Source organism: Phyllopteryx taeniolatus, chromosome 13 (genome assembly GCF_024500385.1).
Source record: "Phyllopteryx taeniolatus isolate TA_2022b chromosome 13, UOR_Ptae_1.2, whole genome shotgun sequence".
NCBI classification, from domain to species: Eukaryota; Metazoa; Chordata; class Actinopteri; order Syngnathiformes; family Syngnathidae; genus Phyllopteryx; species Phyllopteryx taeniolatus.
Window position 1 is genome coordinate 3,262,686 of NC_084514.1, and position 14,626 is coordinate 3,277,311.

General features: G+C 41.5%; 1 protein-coding gene across 5 annotated transcripts in view; it reads left to right on the top strand.

Moving 5' to 3' along the window:
- Positions 1-14,425, top strand: part of rpap1 (RNA polymerase II associated protein 1) — a 21,876-nt gene extending 7,451 nt beyond the window's left edge. For 4 of the 5 annotated variants that reach the window (XM_061794106.1, XM_061794102.1, XM_061794105.1 and 1 more), the window contains exons 8-27: positions 508-623; positions 710-808; positions 1,832-1,933; positions 2,010-2,177; positions 2,257-2,433; positions 2,736-2,870; positions 2,948-3,118; positions 3,198-3,355; positions 3,492-3,662; positions 4,320-4,518; positions 5,035-5,144; positions 5,245-5,440; positions 6,128-6,274; positions 6,472-6,614; positions 8,785-9,217; positions 9,294-9,412; positions 10,301-10,532; positions 10,623-10,799; positions 11,637-11,693; positions 13,229-14,425. In XM_061794106.1, the coding sequence (XP_061650090.1) occupies positions 508-623; positions 710-808; positions 1,832-1,933; positions 2,010-2,177; positions 2,257-2,433; positions 2,736-2,870; positions 2,948-3,118; positions 3,198-3,355; positions 3,492-3,662; positions 4,320-4,518; positions 5,035-5,144; positions 5,245-5,440; positions 6,128-6,274; positions 6,472-6,614; positions 8,785-9,217; positions 9,294-9,412; positions 10,301-10,532; positions 10,623-10,799; positions 11,637-11,693; positions 13,229-13,384 (3,266 nt within the window). In that variant the 3' untranslated portion in view covers positions 13,385-14,425. Of the gene's footprint in view, positions 1-507; positions 624-709; positions 809-1,831; positions 1,934-2,009; positions 2,178-2,256; positions 2,434-2,735; positions 2,871-2,947; positions 3,119-3,197; positions 3,356-3,491; positions 3,663-4,319; positions 4,519-5,034; positions 5,145-5,244; positions 5,441-6,127; positions 6,275-6,471; positions 6,615-8,784; positions 9,218-9,293; positions 9,413-10,300; positions 10,533-10,622; positions 10,800-11,636; positions 11,694-13,228 lie in introns of those variants that run through there. The other variant, XM_061794107.1, reaches the window with a different exon arrangement.
- The last annotated feature ends 201 nt before the right edge of the window (positions 14,426-14,626 follow it).

Here is a 14,626-nt window from a genome sequence, read left to right on the forward strand (position 1 = left end):
CTTCCTCATTTCTCTGTCTCTCTCTCTCCTGTTTTTTCCTCATTTCTCTCTCTCTGTTCCTCTCGCTCTCTCTCTCGGCCATTTTGCTTCTCTGCTCATTCTCTCCGCAAGCATCCATGCCATAATGATATAACTTAAGTGGGCTGATTCTGCAGCATGGGCGAATTCCATGCATAAAGCTAAACACCGGCTTTACTTTGTTCGATGAGCTGGAAAGTCACTCTCCCCACTCTTTGCATTGTGGTTACACTTAGCCCTGATGAAAGTGTTGCTCATGAAAGTGTTGCTCATGGCGCAAATGAAGAGGTTCTTGTACTGGATTTCAATTGAACAATTCCATTTCCCATAGCAATTTAGAGAGCCATTAAGTCACTTGTCATTAGGCTCAAAATAATGAGCAGTCACTATCTGTCTTTATGTAAAAAATAACTTACATCCTTATGTTGAGGCACATTGGCAAATCAGCTAAAATTGATTCAATTTGATGTTTTTTTTTTGTTTAACTAGAGAATAATCTGCCACTGAAACCTCAGAAGGAATGGGTGCACATGGATAAACTGGAGGCCGAGAAGCTGGAGTGGATGGGGGACATGCCTGCACCCAGAAAAACTCAAACCAAACGGGTTAGAAGAGCATCCATCCATTAGAATTAACTCAAGTTGGACACTCGGATAACCTGAGAAAATACAGTGGATTTTTTGTCGTTTAGGCGATGCAGGCCCGTTTTGATTTTAACGGAAATGTAATCCCTCCCACGGAGGATTTGCCCGCCCACCTGGGCCTGCACCACCATGGAGACGAGCCTGAGGTATCTAAGCGATGCGTCCTTTTCTTAATTATTATCAATAACAGTGTATATACATCTGTACAGTGTTATTTTGTCTTTATACCCACAGCATGCTACTTTATTAACTTTTTATTTTTCATTCACTTTATGTATTGTTAAAGATTACAAACGCTAGTATATACCGTACTAACAACACAGAAAGTTAAGAAGAATCATCTTTATTGTCATAAACATGCATGCATGCACACGAAATTTTACACTGCATTTTACACATCACAGTGAACACACACACACTTGTTAGTGGAACACAATGGATCGGGGGGCAACTTAAGCGAGCAGTTTGGGGTATCGGTGTTTGTCCGGGAGATGTTGGTGGATGATCTGGTCGGGGTCTTGAACTTAGGACCCCACGGTGGCAGGCGATGGTCTTAGGTACACTTGCACAATACAATTCAATTCATTTCAGTTATAAGCTCTCAGTGGGGGTCAATAAACAAACTCAGTTTAACCTGTAGGTATAGGTGTAATCATTTTCCACGTAAATTTGTGCAAAAATCTCACATTGTATCAACATGGCTTTTAAAGAGAATAATCGGCTTTGTTTGGCAATGTCAGAAAATTATTTAGTTAACAATATTACTGGGGTCTGTATAATGTTCATTCATCTATTTTCTATACTGCTTGTTCTCATTAGGGTCTCGGCTGAGCTGTAGACTATCCAGTTTGGGCGACGCAGTCAATCATAGGGCACATATAGGCAAAACATATTCACGCTCATCTATGTACTATTTTATTTAGTCTTCATGTTTTTGCATGTGGGAGGAAGCTGGAGGATCTGGAACACCCCCCAAACCTTTAACCTAAGCTCCAAACTTCTCTGATTGTGATGTACTGCAGTGCACAACTGAGCATTTTTGCAGTGTATCTCATTACATTGGGTGCAGTTGGACCTAATGTTATGACCGCATCAAAATCAGGTACCTTTTGCTGTTCACTCCTTAGCTGACTCATTCAGTGTTTTTGTTTTTGTTTTTGTCACGCCAGCGTGCAGGTTACTCCCTACAGGAGCTTTTCCTTCTGTCACGAAGTCAGCTCATCCAACAGAGGAGTTTGTCCCTTAGCACCCTCGGCAATATCCTTTCAAAGGTACACAAACATGCACGAGTCTCAGGCCCGTCAACGGTGTGTGTATGCATTACTCATGTATTTGCACGTCGCACAGGCCCGCGCTGGGAACTACCATTCAACCCTGAAAGGCAGTGTACTAGCCACTCTGCTCGATGCCGGCCTGCTCTTCCTGCTTCGCTTTGCGCTGGATGACGGCGTGGAGGGAGTGATGGCCGCTGCCGTGCATGCACTCAGAGCACTTCTGGTGTGCACAGAGGATGAAGTAAGACTATAGTCCTCCAAGCGGCAAAACTAATTTGATGGACAAACATTTACACAAAGATTTGCTTCTTGGTTGTCAGGAGTGTTTGGACCTCACCTTCCACTGGTTTCGTGGTCTGGCTGCCTTCCCCCTGCTGCCATCTCAGGAGGAAGAGGAAGATGATGATGAAGGGTTGGATGAAAGTTTAAAAGAGACTGTCAAAGAGAGGGAGGAGAGGAAGACTGATCATGACGTAGCAGGGCAGGATGTTGTCAAGGTGATTTTAGCATTGCATCTAGCAGCATTGGCTCTTACGTTCATACATTCAAGTGGGCCAAAAATATGGGATGCTGGAGAAATGCTGTTCCCCTTTCTGGGCATTGCCAAGCTGCCATTGAGGAAAACCCCAAACTTCCCAGGGACACAACAATGCTGTCGTCTTATGATTTGTGTATTTACGTGGCATTTAATGATCAGTCAAAATGAATGTAGACTATCAATATTAAGGTTTAGATAAGAATCAAATTAATAAAATACTTCTCTGCTTATTCTTTCTGATCATGGTGTGTTTTGTTTCAGGGTCTCCTGAGAATGAAACTTCTCCCCAGATTACGTTACATCCTTGAGGTTGTCCGACCCTCCCCCCGGGTTGTTCAGGATATTCTGGAGGTCCTGACCCGTATTGCCAGACACTCATCATCATCTGCCACTCAGGTAGCCACCCAGTATCACCTTATTAATAGCCTTTATTCCTCTTATCAGATCTTATTTTGGACATATTGTTCTCTTAGGTGTTGGACTGTCCTCGCTTGATGGAGACGGTGATGTCAGAGTTCCTTCCCACTTCTTGGACAGTGTCATCTTTTTCCCTCCCTCAGTCTGTTTATGGACTTCCCCTTGCTTGTGCCATGAAGCTCTTAAGGGTTTTGGCTACTTCTGGCAGACATGCATGTGCCAGACTGGTAAGTGTTGTTTGTAAGCTCACATTGCTAATGTTTAATGTGCTTCAGTAATTGTTGTTGTTGTTGTTCTTTTCAACAGCTCAACTCTGTGGGTGTGAGGGAGCGTCTGTCTCGTCTGCTCAGTCCTGAGCCCAGTGAGCTCCTGTTGGAGCCGCACGAGACCATCAGGATTACCACAGAAGCCTACAGGATGTGGGCTGTGGCAGCTGGCTATGGCCAGGCCTGCGACTTGTACATGTACGTAACATTTTGAAGATTTGTACTGCCGAAGAGAGCATGTTTGGTCACCAAGGAAACAAATACTTGATTTGTCCTCATCTCATCGGACTGTAATGACTAACTGTCCTATTCTGTGATTGGTGCTGTTCCACAGAGAGTTGTATCCAGCCTTACTGACGGCATTGCAGTCAGTTCGTAGAACGCTGGCTCCCTCTGACCCTCTGCTGCATCTGCAGCTCCAGAGGGTTTTGGCTCTGCTTGCGCTGCTTACTCAGGTCACACACACTGCAGGTTGCCACCAGGAACTGCAGGCTGGCATGGTCAGGTAAAAAAAAGAAAAAGACTTTCATTAAACTAGTCATCAACAGCATATTCTTCAGAGATTGCATGTGATTGATGAGAGTGTGACTGAGCCAAATAGCAATTAAAAAATGAAATGAAGACTAAAATGTTGTTTAATGCATCACAGAATTTCGTAACATTCCTGAAATAAAATTTAGGCTGGAGTGGTATAGGGGATGACATCAGAATAATTTGGTTGGGCACCTTGATCCTTTGGTAACTGTAATATACAATACAGTATACAATATAATGCCAAAGTAACATGAATGATTAACACCAAGGTAAGATATAATTTTTTAAAATTTTCTAACCTCACAAATGACAAAAAAGACACAGCTATAAAGTCTTTAACAGTGAAGGCTCGCAGTCGAGGTTATATCATATATTTCCTTCATTGTACGACCGAGAGTAATACAGTACATAGTAAAAAGTAAAGTTGCAATTGCTTTTTGAAAGTACGTCGCGCTAGCATTTTTTTGGGAGGCGTCATTAAATGAAAGCTATGAATGTTGACTCATACAGTATTTGCAAATCTCCCATCTAGTGTTCATGTTACTCGCAGGCCTCGTTATTTATTTAGTTCTATATATATATTTTTTTTTGTTTAATCTACCTTTGGTCTTTCTGTTCTCATTTCAAGTTCTTCAGGAAATGAATGTCCTCCTCCTCCTCCTCCGGTGTCATGGGGTCATGTCACAGGATTGCCAGCATCACTGTTGGGCCATTTGAAGAGTTTTACGAAGGGTCTTGATAATCCGCTGCAGAGAGAGGGCAGTCTGTCACTGATGCCAGCTTACCTGATGTTCTTTGAGGCCTTCTACCATCAGCTCTCCAAACAGGTTCTCTTCTACTGTTATTATTGGGCGGCTATGGCTCAGTTGGTAGAGCGGGTTGTCCGGTGACTGTAGGTCACTGGTTCAAATCCCAGCTACGACTGTCCGCATGTCAAAGTGTCCTTGACCAAAGACACTGAACCCTAATTTGCTCCCAGTGGGCCTGGCAGCGCCTCGCATGGCAGCAGTCGCCCATTAGTGTATGAAATTGTGTGTGAGTGGGTGAATGTGAGGCTTCATAAAGCGCTTTGGGCTCTGATGGTGTAGATAAAGCGCTATATAAGGTCAGCCCATTTACCATTCTATCTATTGTCTCTTACCAGTGGCTTTGTAGGCTGAAAACTTTTGAACAAGATGTTGGTGCATACTTTAAGAGCGCCAGGCGTACGTTAAAATACACATGCAATCATCCAGTCCATCAGCCGCAAACAGACAGTGATCACTGCTGTTCCTGTGGAGTTTAGATCAAACCCAAAATATTAATTTAGTATTTACAGCTTTCTGTGTGTGTCTTTTCCTCAGAACTGTTTCAAGCCAGTGGAAGCTCTTCACGAACTGGAGCAGCTGACATCTGAGGTTCTTCTTCCCCTGCTGTCCCACGGTGTTGTGCAAGACCTGATAAAGAACCTCAAGTATGTTCGAGTTGTTGTGAAGCCTGTCATTTCCATATAATTACTGTTCCCCAATAAACCTCTTCAAAAAACAAGTTTTTATGTTATTTTTTTTTAACAGGTCCTTCTCAGTTGTATGTAATGTCCTGTCTGGTCACGTGGGTCCAGACACCTCTCCCAGCCTCCCTGGTTTGGCCTGCCCAGGATGGAGGGACCGTCCCGGCTTGATGTCTCCCTCCTCTCCCTTCCCTCTCCTCACAAGCCTGACGCTCCTCTTGGAAACTATCACGGGCATCCACAAAGGCCTCACATGCAAGGTTTGTCATGTAGAAGAGCTGCAATCACTGCAAAGTCACTACGTTAGGTATGCTCACACAGCACAAAAGGTCTGCCATAAGTTCTAGTTATATGAAGTGTGGGAGGGACACTCTAGTTTAACAACTCATTGTCGATAGTGTATTAGGAGATGAGACTATTTTTTTAACTTGCCATCTTCTACTTTTTCAGTACAAGGGGTCCTCGGTTTACGACAGAGTTTCGTACCTACGGAGGTGCCATAACCCCAATTTGTTGTAAATCACAACGCACAACTTCCTATGTGTCAATCACTAACCTACGCTGACGCAGTCGTCATAATTACAGTAAATATTTGTATGAAAAACACTTCTAGGCCATAAATATAAAACAATCAAATGAAATCCAGTACATACGGTGGTAACTGAGCATGCTTTTTTTGTGCTGCATGACGACGTATTTGTACACTGCACAAAAGTAGTTCATTGTGTGATGTTCGTAACCTCGATATGTCATAGGTCATGACGGTCCTGTCATAAACGGAGGAACCCCTGTATTTTCTTAGCAGAAATTACATCATGGTAAAAACTTATGTATTTGAAAAGTCTAGCTCTAACTCATTGTTGTGCAAATGTGTTTACGATTATGTTAGTTTGTTTCTATATTGTGCTTACATTTTACTTAATCCAATCGCAACGCATCTCCTCTAGTTCACTGGCCTCCTTGCATCAGAGCCTGTGATTGGTTACATGCAAAGTATCAGTCAGGCCACTCCCACCCTGTCTCATACCTGGTCCTGGCTCCTCCGTCACGAACACCACCTCATCTACCTGCTGCTGCGCTTGGCATATAGATCGGTAGGTTCCTACTGTTAGTTTTAGTGTTAACCTAAAAAACATATCTATTATGACGCATGTTTGGTTAGTGTTAAACTAAAAAACATATCTACCATGACACATGTTTGGGCTGGTTTAAGTTCCCATTCTGTGTGCAAATACACCTGACGTGATATTTAAATCTGTTATGTCATTATCAAGCTGTTTTCTTATAACAGGTTTCCATTGAGACGCAAGTGGCAAAGCATGCCCCGCTCTACCACCAGGTGGCGCTAGTTCTTCTCCCATGGTTATTGCCTGGCAGCGAGCACCTTGCTCATGACCTGCTCTCAACCATCATCTTTAGCAAAGACTTCATATCGTGAGTTTTCAAAAGTTTTGCCTTTACTTTCAGTTTTGTGTACATCGAACCAAAAGAGCCTTAAATCTTGCTTTTGACATTTGCAGTATTTGTAACACAATGCTCTCTTTGTGGAGACTTCCTTTAGGTACTGCATGCAAAATATAATGTAATTTTGCAAATTAGATTAAGCCTCATGTATTCAAACTTTCATCAAAGCAGCAGATGTTCTTAACTTCTTTTTGCCTTCCTTAAAATAAGTCATGTACGACCCCAATTCCACTTAAGTTGGGACGTTGTGTTAAACAACAATAAAAACAGAATACAATGATTTGCAAATCATGTTCAACCTATATTTAATTGAATACACTACAAAGACAAGATATTTAATGTTCAAACTGATAAACTTAATTGTGTTTAGCAAATAATCATTAACTTAGAATTTTATGGCTGCAACACGTTCCAAAAAAGCTGGGACAGTTGGCAAAAAAGACTGAGAAAGTTGAGGAATGCTCATCAAACACCTGTTTGGAACATCCCACAGGTGAACAGGCTAATTGGGAACAGGTGGGTGCCATGATTGGGTATAAAAGGAGCTTCCCTGAATTGCTCAGTCATTCACAAGCAAAGATGGGGCGAGGTTCACCTCTTTGTGAAAACGTACGTGAGAAAATAGTCCAACAGTTTAAGGACAATGTTCCTCAACGTACAATTGCAAGGAATTTCGGGATTTCATCATCTACGGTCCATAATATCATCAAAAGGTTCAAAGAATCTGATGAAATCACTGCATACAAGCGGCAAGGCCGAAAACCGACATTGAATGCCCGTGACCTTCGATCCCTCAGGCGGCACTGCATCAAAAACCGACATCAACGTGTAAAGGATATCACCACATGGGCTCAGGAACACTTAAGAAAACCAATGTCAGTAAGTAAAGTTCGGCACTACATCCGTAAGTGCAACTTGAAACGCTACTATGCAAAGCAAAAGCCATTTATCAACAACACCCAGAAACGGCGCCGACTTCTCTGGGCCCAAGCTCATCTAAGATGGACTGATGCAAAGTGGAAAAGTGTTCTGTGGTTCGACGAGTCCACATTTCAAATTGTTTTTGGAAATTGTGGACGTTGTGTCCTACGGGCCAAAGAGGAAAAGAACCATCCGGACTACTATGGACGCAAAGTTCAAAAGCCAGCATCTGTGATGGTATAGGGCTGTTTTAGTGCCAATGTCATGGGTAACACCATTAACGCTGAAAGGTACATACAGGTTTTGGAGAAACATGTGGTGCCATCCAAGCAACGTCTTTTTCATCAACGCCCCTGGTTATTTCAGCAAGGCAATGCCAAACCACATTCTGCACGTTTTACAACAGCGTGGCTTTATAGTAAAAGAGTGCGGGTACTAGACTGGCTTCCCTGCAGTCCAGAGCTGTCTCCCATTGAAAATGTGTGGCGCATTATGAAGCGTAAAATACGACAACGGAGACCCCGGACAGTTGAACAGCTGAAGCTGTACATCAAGCAAGAATGGGTAAGAATTCCACCTTCAAAGCGTCAGCAATTGGTGTCCTCAGTTCCCAAATGTTTATTGAATGTTGTTAAAAGAAAAGGTGATGTAAAACAGTGGTAAACATGACCCTGTCCCAGCTTTTTTAGAACGTGTTACAGCCATAAAATTCAAAGTTAATGATTATTTGCTAAAAACCATCAAGTTTTTCAGTTTGAACATTAAATATCTTGTCTTTGTAGTGTATTCAATTAAATATAGGTCGAACATGATTTGCAAGTCATTGTATTCTGTTTTTATTTATATTTTAACACAACGTCCCAACTTCATTGGAATTGGGGTTGTATAACAGGTCTCGTTTGTTTACAGCGCGAGCAAATATTTTTAAACCTCTCACATGGTTTTATAATCAAAACATTGTAATGATCCAGTTTTTCAGCAAAATAATGACAAGAATCCAAAACAAAATCAAATTAGTGAACCCTATTGATTTTGTTATTCCTCTCCCATGACTCATCTCATGACCTCTCAGATGAATTGGACTGTGAAACATGGTGGAAAGTTTACATAAAGGAAATTACGCTAAATCAGCATATTACGTGTGTTAACAGTGTCTGCAACATCAAACATACATTCTAATTCCATCTGTATCACAACTTTCTGCTAACACTTTTTTGAGTGAGAGCCACAGTGGCGGTCCGGAGGCCATCGAGCTTGGTGAACTGAAGCTCCATGAGGAAACGAGCCATCACACCTCTCCTTCGCTCCAAACCGTGGGAGCTCTCCTGAGAGAAGCCTGCGCCAACCTGCCCTCCATCCGGGGCTGCTTCCTCACTCACCTTGCCCACCTGGAGTCGTCTGTGCTGGTGTCCCAGGATGCCCTCCTAGGCCGAAACCCCTGGATCAAATCCCACCTCCTCCCAGAACAAACGGGACCCACCCTGCCGTCGGACTGGCCTTTCCTTCCACTCGTCAGCCTGTATGAGACAACTGGGGTGTCTGGTGGTGGAGGGCTCTCTGTGGAGGAACTCCCCCAGGGAGCTCTGCTGGCAGTCACCCAATGTTTGCAGTGGTTAGTGGTGCTGGAGGTCTGGAGGGAGGAAGCCCTTAAGGTACATAGACCTCTTGTTTCTCTTACTCTTTTTAAGGCAAACATATTTCTAAAAACTTGAATTTGATATCGCTTAGATAATTACTCCAGTTGCAAAGCTGGCTCGGCTGTCCTGTGTGTTCCTGTGTTCCAGCGATTTGTTCCTGGAGAGACCGGTTCAGAAACTGACCTGGGCTCTGTTCCGGCTACTATCTAGGTTTGATTAGAACAACTATACTTGAGTACAATTTTTTTTATTGATACAGGGGGTCCTCTGTTTACGACGATCCCAAATACGATATTTCGAGGTTACGAATAGCATGTAATAAATGAGTTTATGCAGCGCCACAAGAATACATCTTCCCGCTCTCAGTATATGTATGGTATATATTTATGGCCAAGTATTTTTTTTTTCATTTTCATTTTTCACTTCATTTATTGTAATTAGGAATGTATTACTGCGTTAGTGATTAAGTGACGATGGCACTTTTCGACTTGCGTACAAATTCGGGTTACACCGTAAGAATTTCAACCGAGGCTCAAGGATTCAAGTAGCCAACAATAATGTAAACTGACAATCCACAATCATGTCAGCTTGCACATGATCATTTTCAAGACAATACTCACATGGTACAGTACAGTACACAAACAAGGCATTTACTAATTTTGATATCTTATGTGTTGGTTACCTCGTGTAGTTAAATAAGAGAGTCCAAATATCGTATTGTCTGTACGATACAGTCCCGTTCCATCCCGCTACCAAGTACAACAATCACCTTGTTAAGTGAATACTACTTTTACAATGTCACCCAAAACTGAGCATTGCCATCTTTGAATATTTGATACATAATGTTGGTGTAATTATAATACTGGGTTATGATATGTGATTGTTATAAGATTGTACAGCTTATATAGTCATATTCTGTTTGATTTATTATTTATTTGTGAAAAATGTTATACATCATATACACATTTATTTATTTGAAAATGCATTTTTACCTCTGCGCTTGTTACTCACTGCTCACTATTTGAAGAATTCTGATAATTATCTCCTCTGGAGAAAAATGACAAAGACCTTGTTAAAGCACACTTTTCTTGTGTACAGGCCATCAAAACTGGAATCTTTAGACCTCAACATCCCCCCTCCAGGTCTGGCCTCCTTCCAGGATTTGTACTGCGCCCTCTTGGCTCAGTACGAGGCCGTGTCCTTCGGAGACCGCCTCTTTGGATGCTGGATTCTGTTGCCCCTGCAGAGGAAGTACAGCGCCACCATGAGGTTGGCTGTGTTTGGGGAACATGTGGGCATTCTGAGGTCATTGGGCGTCACCCTAGAACAGGTGACCAGCCTTATTGTTCGAAATTTGCAGTCTCTGTTCATTATTGTATGCCTCTTTAACATTTTTGTTGTTGTACCTCTATAATGGAAGCTCGCCATCCCCATGGAGCGGTTCACTTCTCCCCCTGAAGACTCCCTTCCTCTTGTACGCCTCTACTTCCGCTCTCTTGTTACCGGGAACGCGAAGCCTTCCTGGTGTCCCTTCCTTTATGTGGTGGCTCTGGCTCATGTCAACGCTTTTGTCTTCTCTCAGGATGCTGCGGCGCAGGTATCTTACCATCAAACCAAGTTTTAAACGGCTTGGATACAGCACATATTTATTTGATTATAGATTTAACAAGAAAAGTCCCTTTTTAAAAGCTTACTTTCGCATACAATGGTGCATTGATATAAGAGTGTCTTAACTTATGAGCTTTTTGAGCTACAAGCCGTTGCTTGATCATTTCTTTTCCTTTTGAGTTACAAGCAAAGATTTGAGTCACACGAAATGGGGAAAAAAATGCCATATATGTTCTTGCTGCTCTTACCGTGTGTGGGGCACTCGAGATGACCAACACAGGACAACATTTACAGTCCTGGAAATTGAACACGTTTAACATTTATGATCGTCAGCCCGAACCGTCAGATGGATTGGACTGCAGGCTTATAACTGCATGGAATTGGTGACAGTATATGTGGCTCCGGTTTGGTTTTTATGCTAAATTATGTGCACATTTTGTGAAGATCATGACAAGATATCTTGATCTATTTTGTACGACCAATGATGTGCAAAACCCAATCTTACTGTTACACTTTGTCTCAATGTGACCTATTTTGTGGTTTCAAGAGGCCACTGTGCGCTTAAAAGGTAGTTTAATAGCTTGTTTGAACAAATCCTCAATATCCATTCAACTAGCCATCTCTCTTCCATACTGCTTATCCTCACTTGGGTCGCAGGTGAAGTTCCGGAGGTACCACTCTTAGTACTTTGTTTCTAGATTACATTTCATAGTGGTGAGGCTGCCATCATTCCTGCGTGCAGATGGAGAGATTATGAAAAACACTTGAGGCATGCGGTGCACCAACACTGGAGCCTTTTGATCTTATTTCCCTTCATCCTTTCCAGGCGCTTGAAGCGGCACGACACAACATGATGAGAAAAATCTACTACATGATGGATGAGGTACTTTTTTTTCTGCATTTAATCTCACACTTCATATTCCTCCTCGCTTGCACACGCGCTCCGAGGTACAGTGGGTACGGAAAGTATTCAGACTCCTTAAATTTTTCACTCTTTGTTATATTGCAGCCATTTGATAAAATCATTTAAGTTCATTTTTTCCCTCATTAATGTACACACAGCACCCCATATTGACGGGGAAAAAAAACCGGAATATTTTGCTTCTATCCATATGATCAAAACATGAAGTGTTATCTGTATTTTGTTAGTTTTTTCAAAGAATTATTGTAAAGTTAAGCACTTTATTTGACCACCTAATACTTTGTTTTTATTGACTTGCTCTTCTTTTGAAATTCACAGCCCTACTTTTATTTAGTAAATTAGAAAACACACAGTTGTGCTTATATGTTTGATTGCTCAGGCAGAATTTGTAAGATGTGTACAGTTCTTTAAAGAAAACATGAAGGAACCGGTGAAACACATTTCATTTTATTTTAATGGAATTCAAATTAAACTGTCAAGCATTTCAGAAAAGCATTATCGTTAAACATAACAATAAAGAAATGAATGGTGGTTGTTGTTCAGTCATCAGTCGTATTTTTATATATAAAAAAAAAAAAATTCACAAATTCTGCCTGGGTATGTGAACTTAAGCGTACACTTAAACTTAATGTAAGCACAACTGTACATATATGCAGTCATACATACCCCCTGTAATATCGGAATGAAAGTGGAGGCTACACCTGTTTCATAACCTCTAGGTGGCAGTGGCATACAAGAATGAAAGTACAGCTTTTTCATAACCTCTGGATGGCGGCATACATTTATAAAATGTGAAAGTTTTTTCATTTTCGACTATACCTATGTAGAATGCGCACTATTGACTTTTGAATTTTTTTTTGGGGGGGGGGGGGGGGAAATGTGCATTATACATGAGAAATTACGGTAATATGTCCCCTTTTACGAGGAGAATGTGAGAGAAGTATGTCCATGACGACATTACGTGAATTCATTATAACTCACCATGTGGGTTGTCACCTAAGTTGCAGTACAATATGAGGCTGTAATTAAAATTTTACATGTTGACTTCTTTATCCACTTGCATGACAAGTAAGAATGTTAAAGAGTGAGATGCCTAAGGTGCATCGGCGAGGTAAATCACGTGACGCTTTTGTCAATCAGACTCAATGTTTTATTATCAATATGAATTTAAAATTGCCTATTGAGTTACAAGAACGGTTTAGGGTAGTACAAGTTTGACACAGGGAAAGATGGTTTCTTTTTGGAAAGAGAAAATAACAAATCGCTTTCCATCTTTCACATTCATGAAGTAAAAACGTTTTATGATTTGCCGTACATTTTCTTTTTGTTTTTACTTTTAAGTTTTTGTTTTAATTATTTTTCTCCTACATTTGATTTCCAGTAATCTCACTCTCACTTTTAATCATTCTTGTTGAACTTATTATAATTTTGTATTTCTTTTTTCACAGCACAACTTGCTTTGCTCTTCACTTCTGCCGTCTTTGTTTCAAACGCAGGTGTTAAAGAAGCACTTGCTGCTGTTCCGCCTGCCCAAACAGGACTCCCAGTTGGGCTTTGACATGTATCATCAGTTGCCTCCCATCAGAGCGAAGTATCTGGAGAGCATCGTGGGCCTGCAGAATGATGCCTGCTGTGAAGTCGAGGAGAGGTGAAGAGGGCAAGGAGAACAGAGATAGAAGTGATCCCTCCCCCAAAAAATGACTTCAAATCAAGAATGGGCTTTGGCGCCCAATGCTGCTTGCTGTGATTTTGTCCCAATCATAACATTTACAGAAAAAGAACGGGAACACTTAGATTTCTTAGCATCTCAATGAAGAATTGAACTTGTTTGCAGGATTGCACACTCTACCTAACTTCTTTTTTATAGAACACAGTGCATCCTGACTGAAAACAGTATGGTCGTATCTTCTTATTTGTAAAATCTTTGTTTGCTATAGCAGTACGTGAAATTGCAATGTGAGCTAAAAATTCCAAATCTTTAATGAGAACTTTTCTGTCATTTTAATTGCGTTTAAACCCTCAACAAACAACCACCCAGTAGACTGTAGACTATATGTCGTGGGGTTTAGACATTACAAGAATACACTATCCCTTTATATCGTTGTGAACTAATTCCACTAAGATTGATGCCCTTGAGTAACGGACTCAAGCCAAGCATGCGTACCATACGGCAGCCAGTCAAGTCATCAGATTTGAAAAATGCCCATGAGGACAGGGTTTGTTTTCCAAATGTACTCACACATACCTGCTTGGCTCTGTTTTAAAGCTCATGTCATGGAAGGAGTCCAACGGCACGCAAGCAACTCTTCGCCAACCCATAAAACATCCCATAAAACATCCCATAATATGTTTCTCTACATGAGGCTTACATTGGATTTGTGAAGAGCATTTGTCTGGGAATTTTCCAGTGCCAACAACACTCTAGTTAATAAGCTGTTCCCCCCAACAGGATACAAGGTTTTTGAATACCAGAACAGTGTGAAGCTTTAGCTGAAAACACTTGTCACATAATTTAGAGAGAAAATGAGTGAAAAATGATTTCAATTTGGCTGTAAAGAGGTGGGAATGAAACACGATCCTGTTTAGGATCTTTGTGGAGCCACGGCCAGAAATCACTTTGCATTTTTGTTTGACTGCAACTTCAAACTTCCCTCACTGGATGTTTTTGGAATAAAATTGGTTGACACCTGGGACTGGTCACTGGGCACAAATAGACAAACAAGCATTCCCACTCATGGACAATTTAGTCTTTCATAAGTCTACCATAACATGGTTTTGGAATGTGAGAGGAAGCCCACACAAGCATGGGGAGAACATGCGAACTCCTCAAAGGAGGCCCTAAACTGACATTCAGACTTTGGACGTCTGAACTAGACGTGCTAACTCACCCCGAG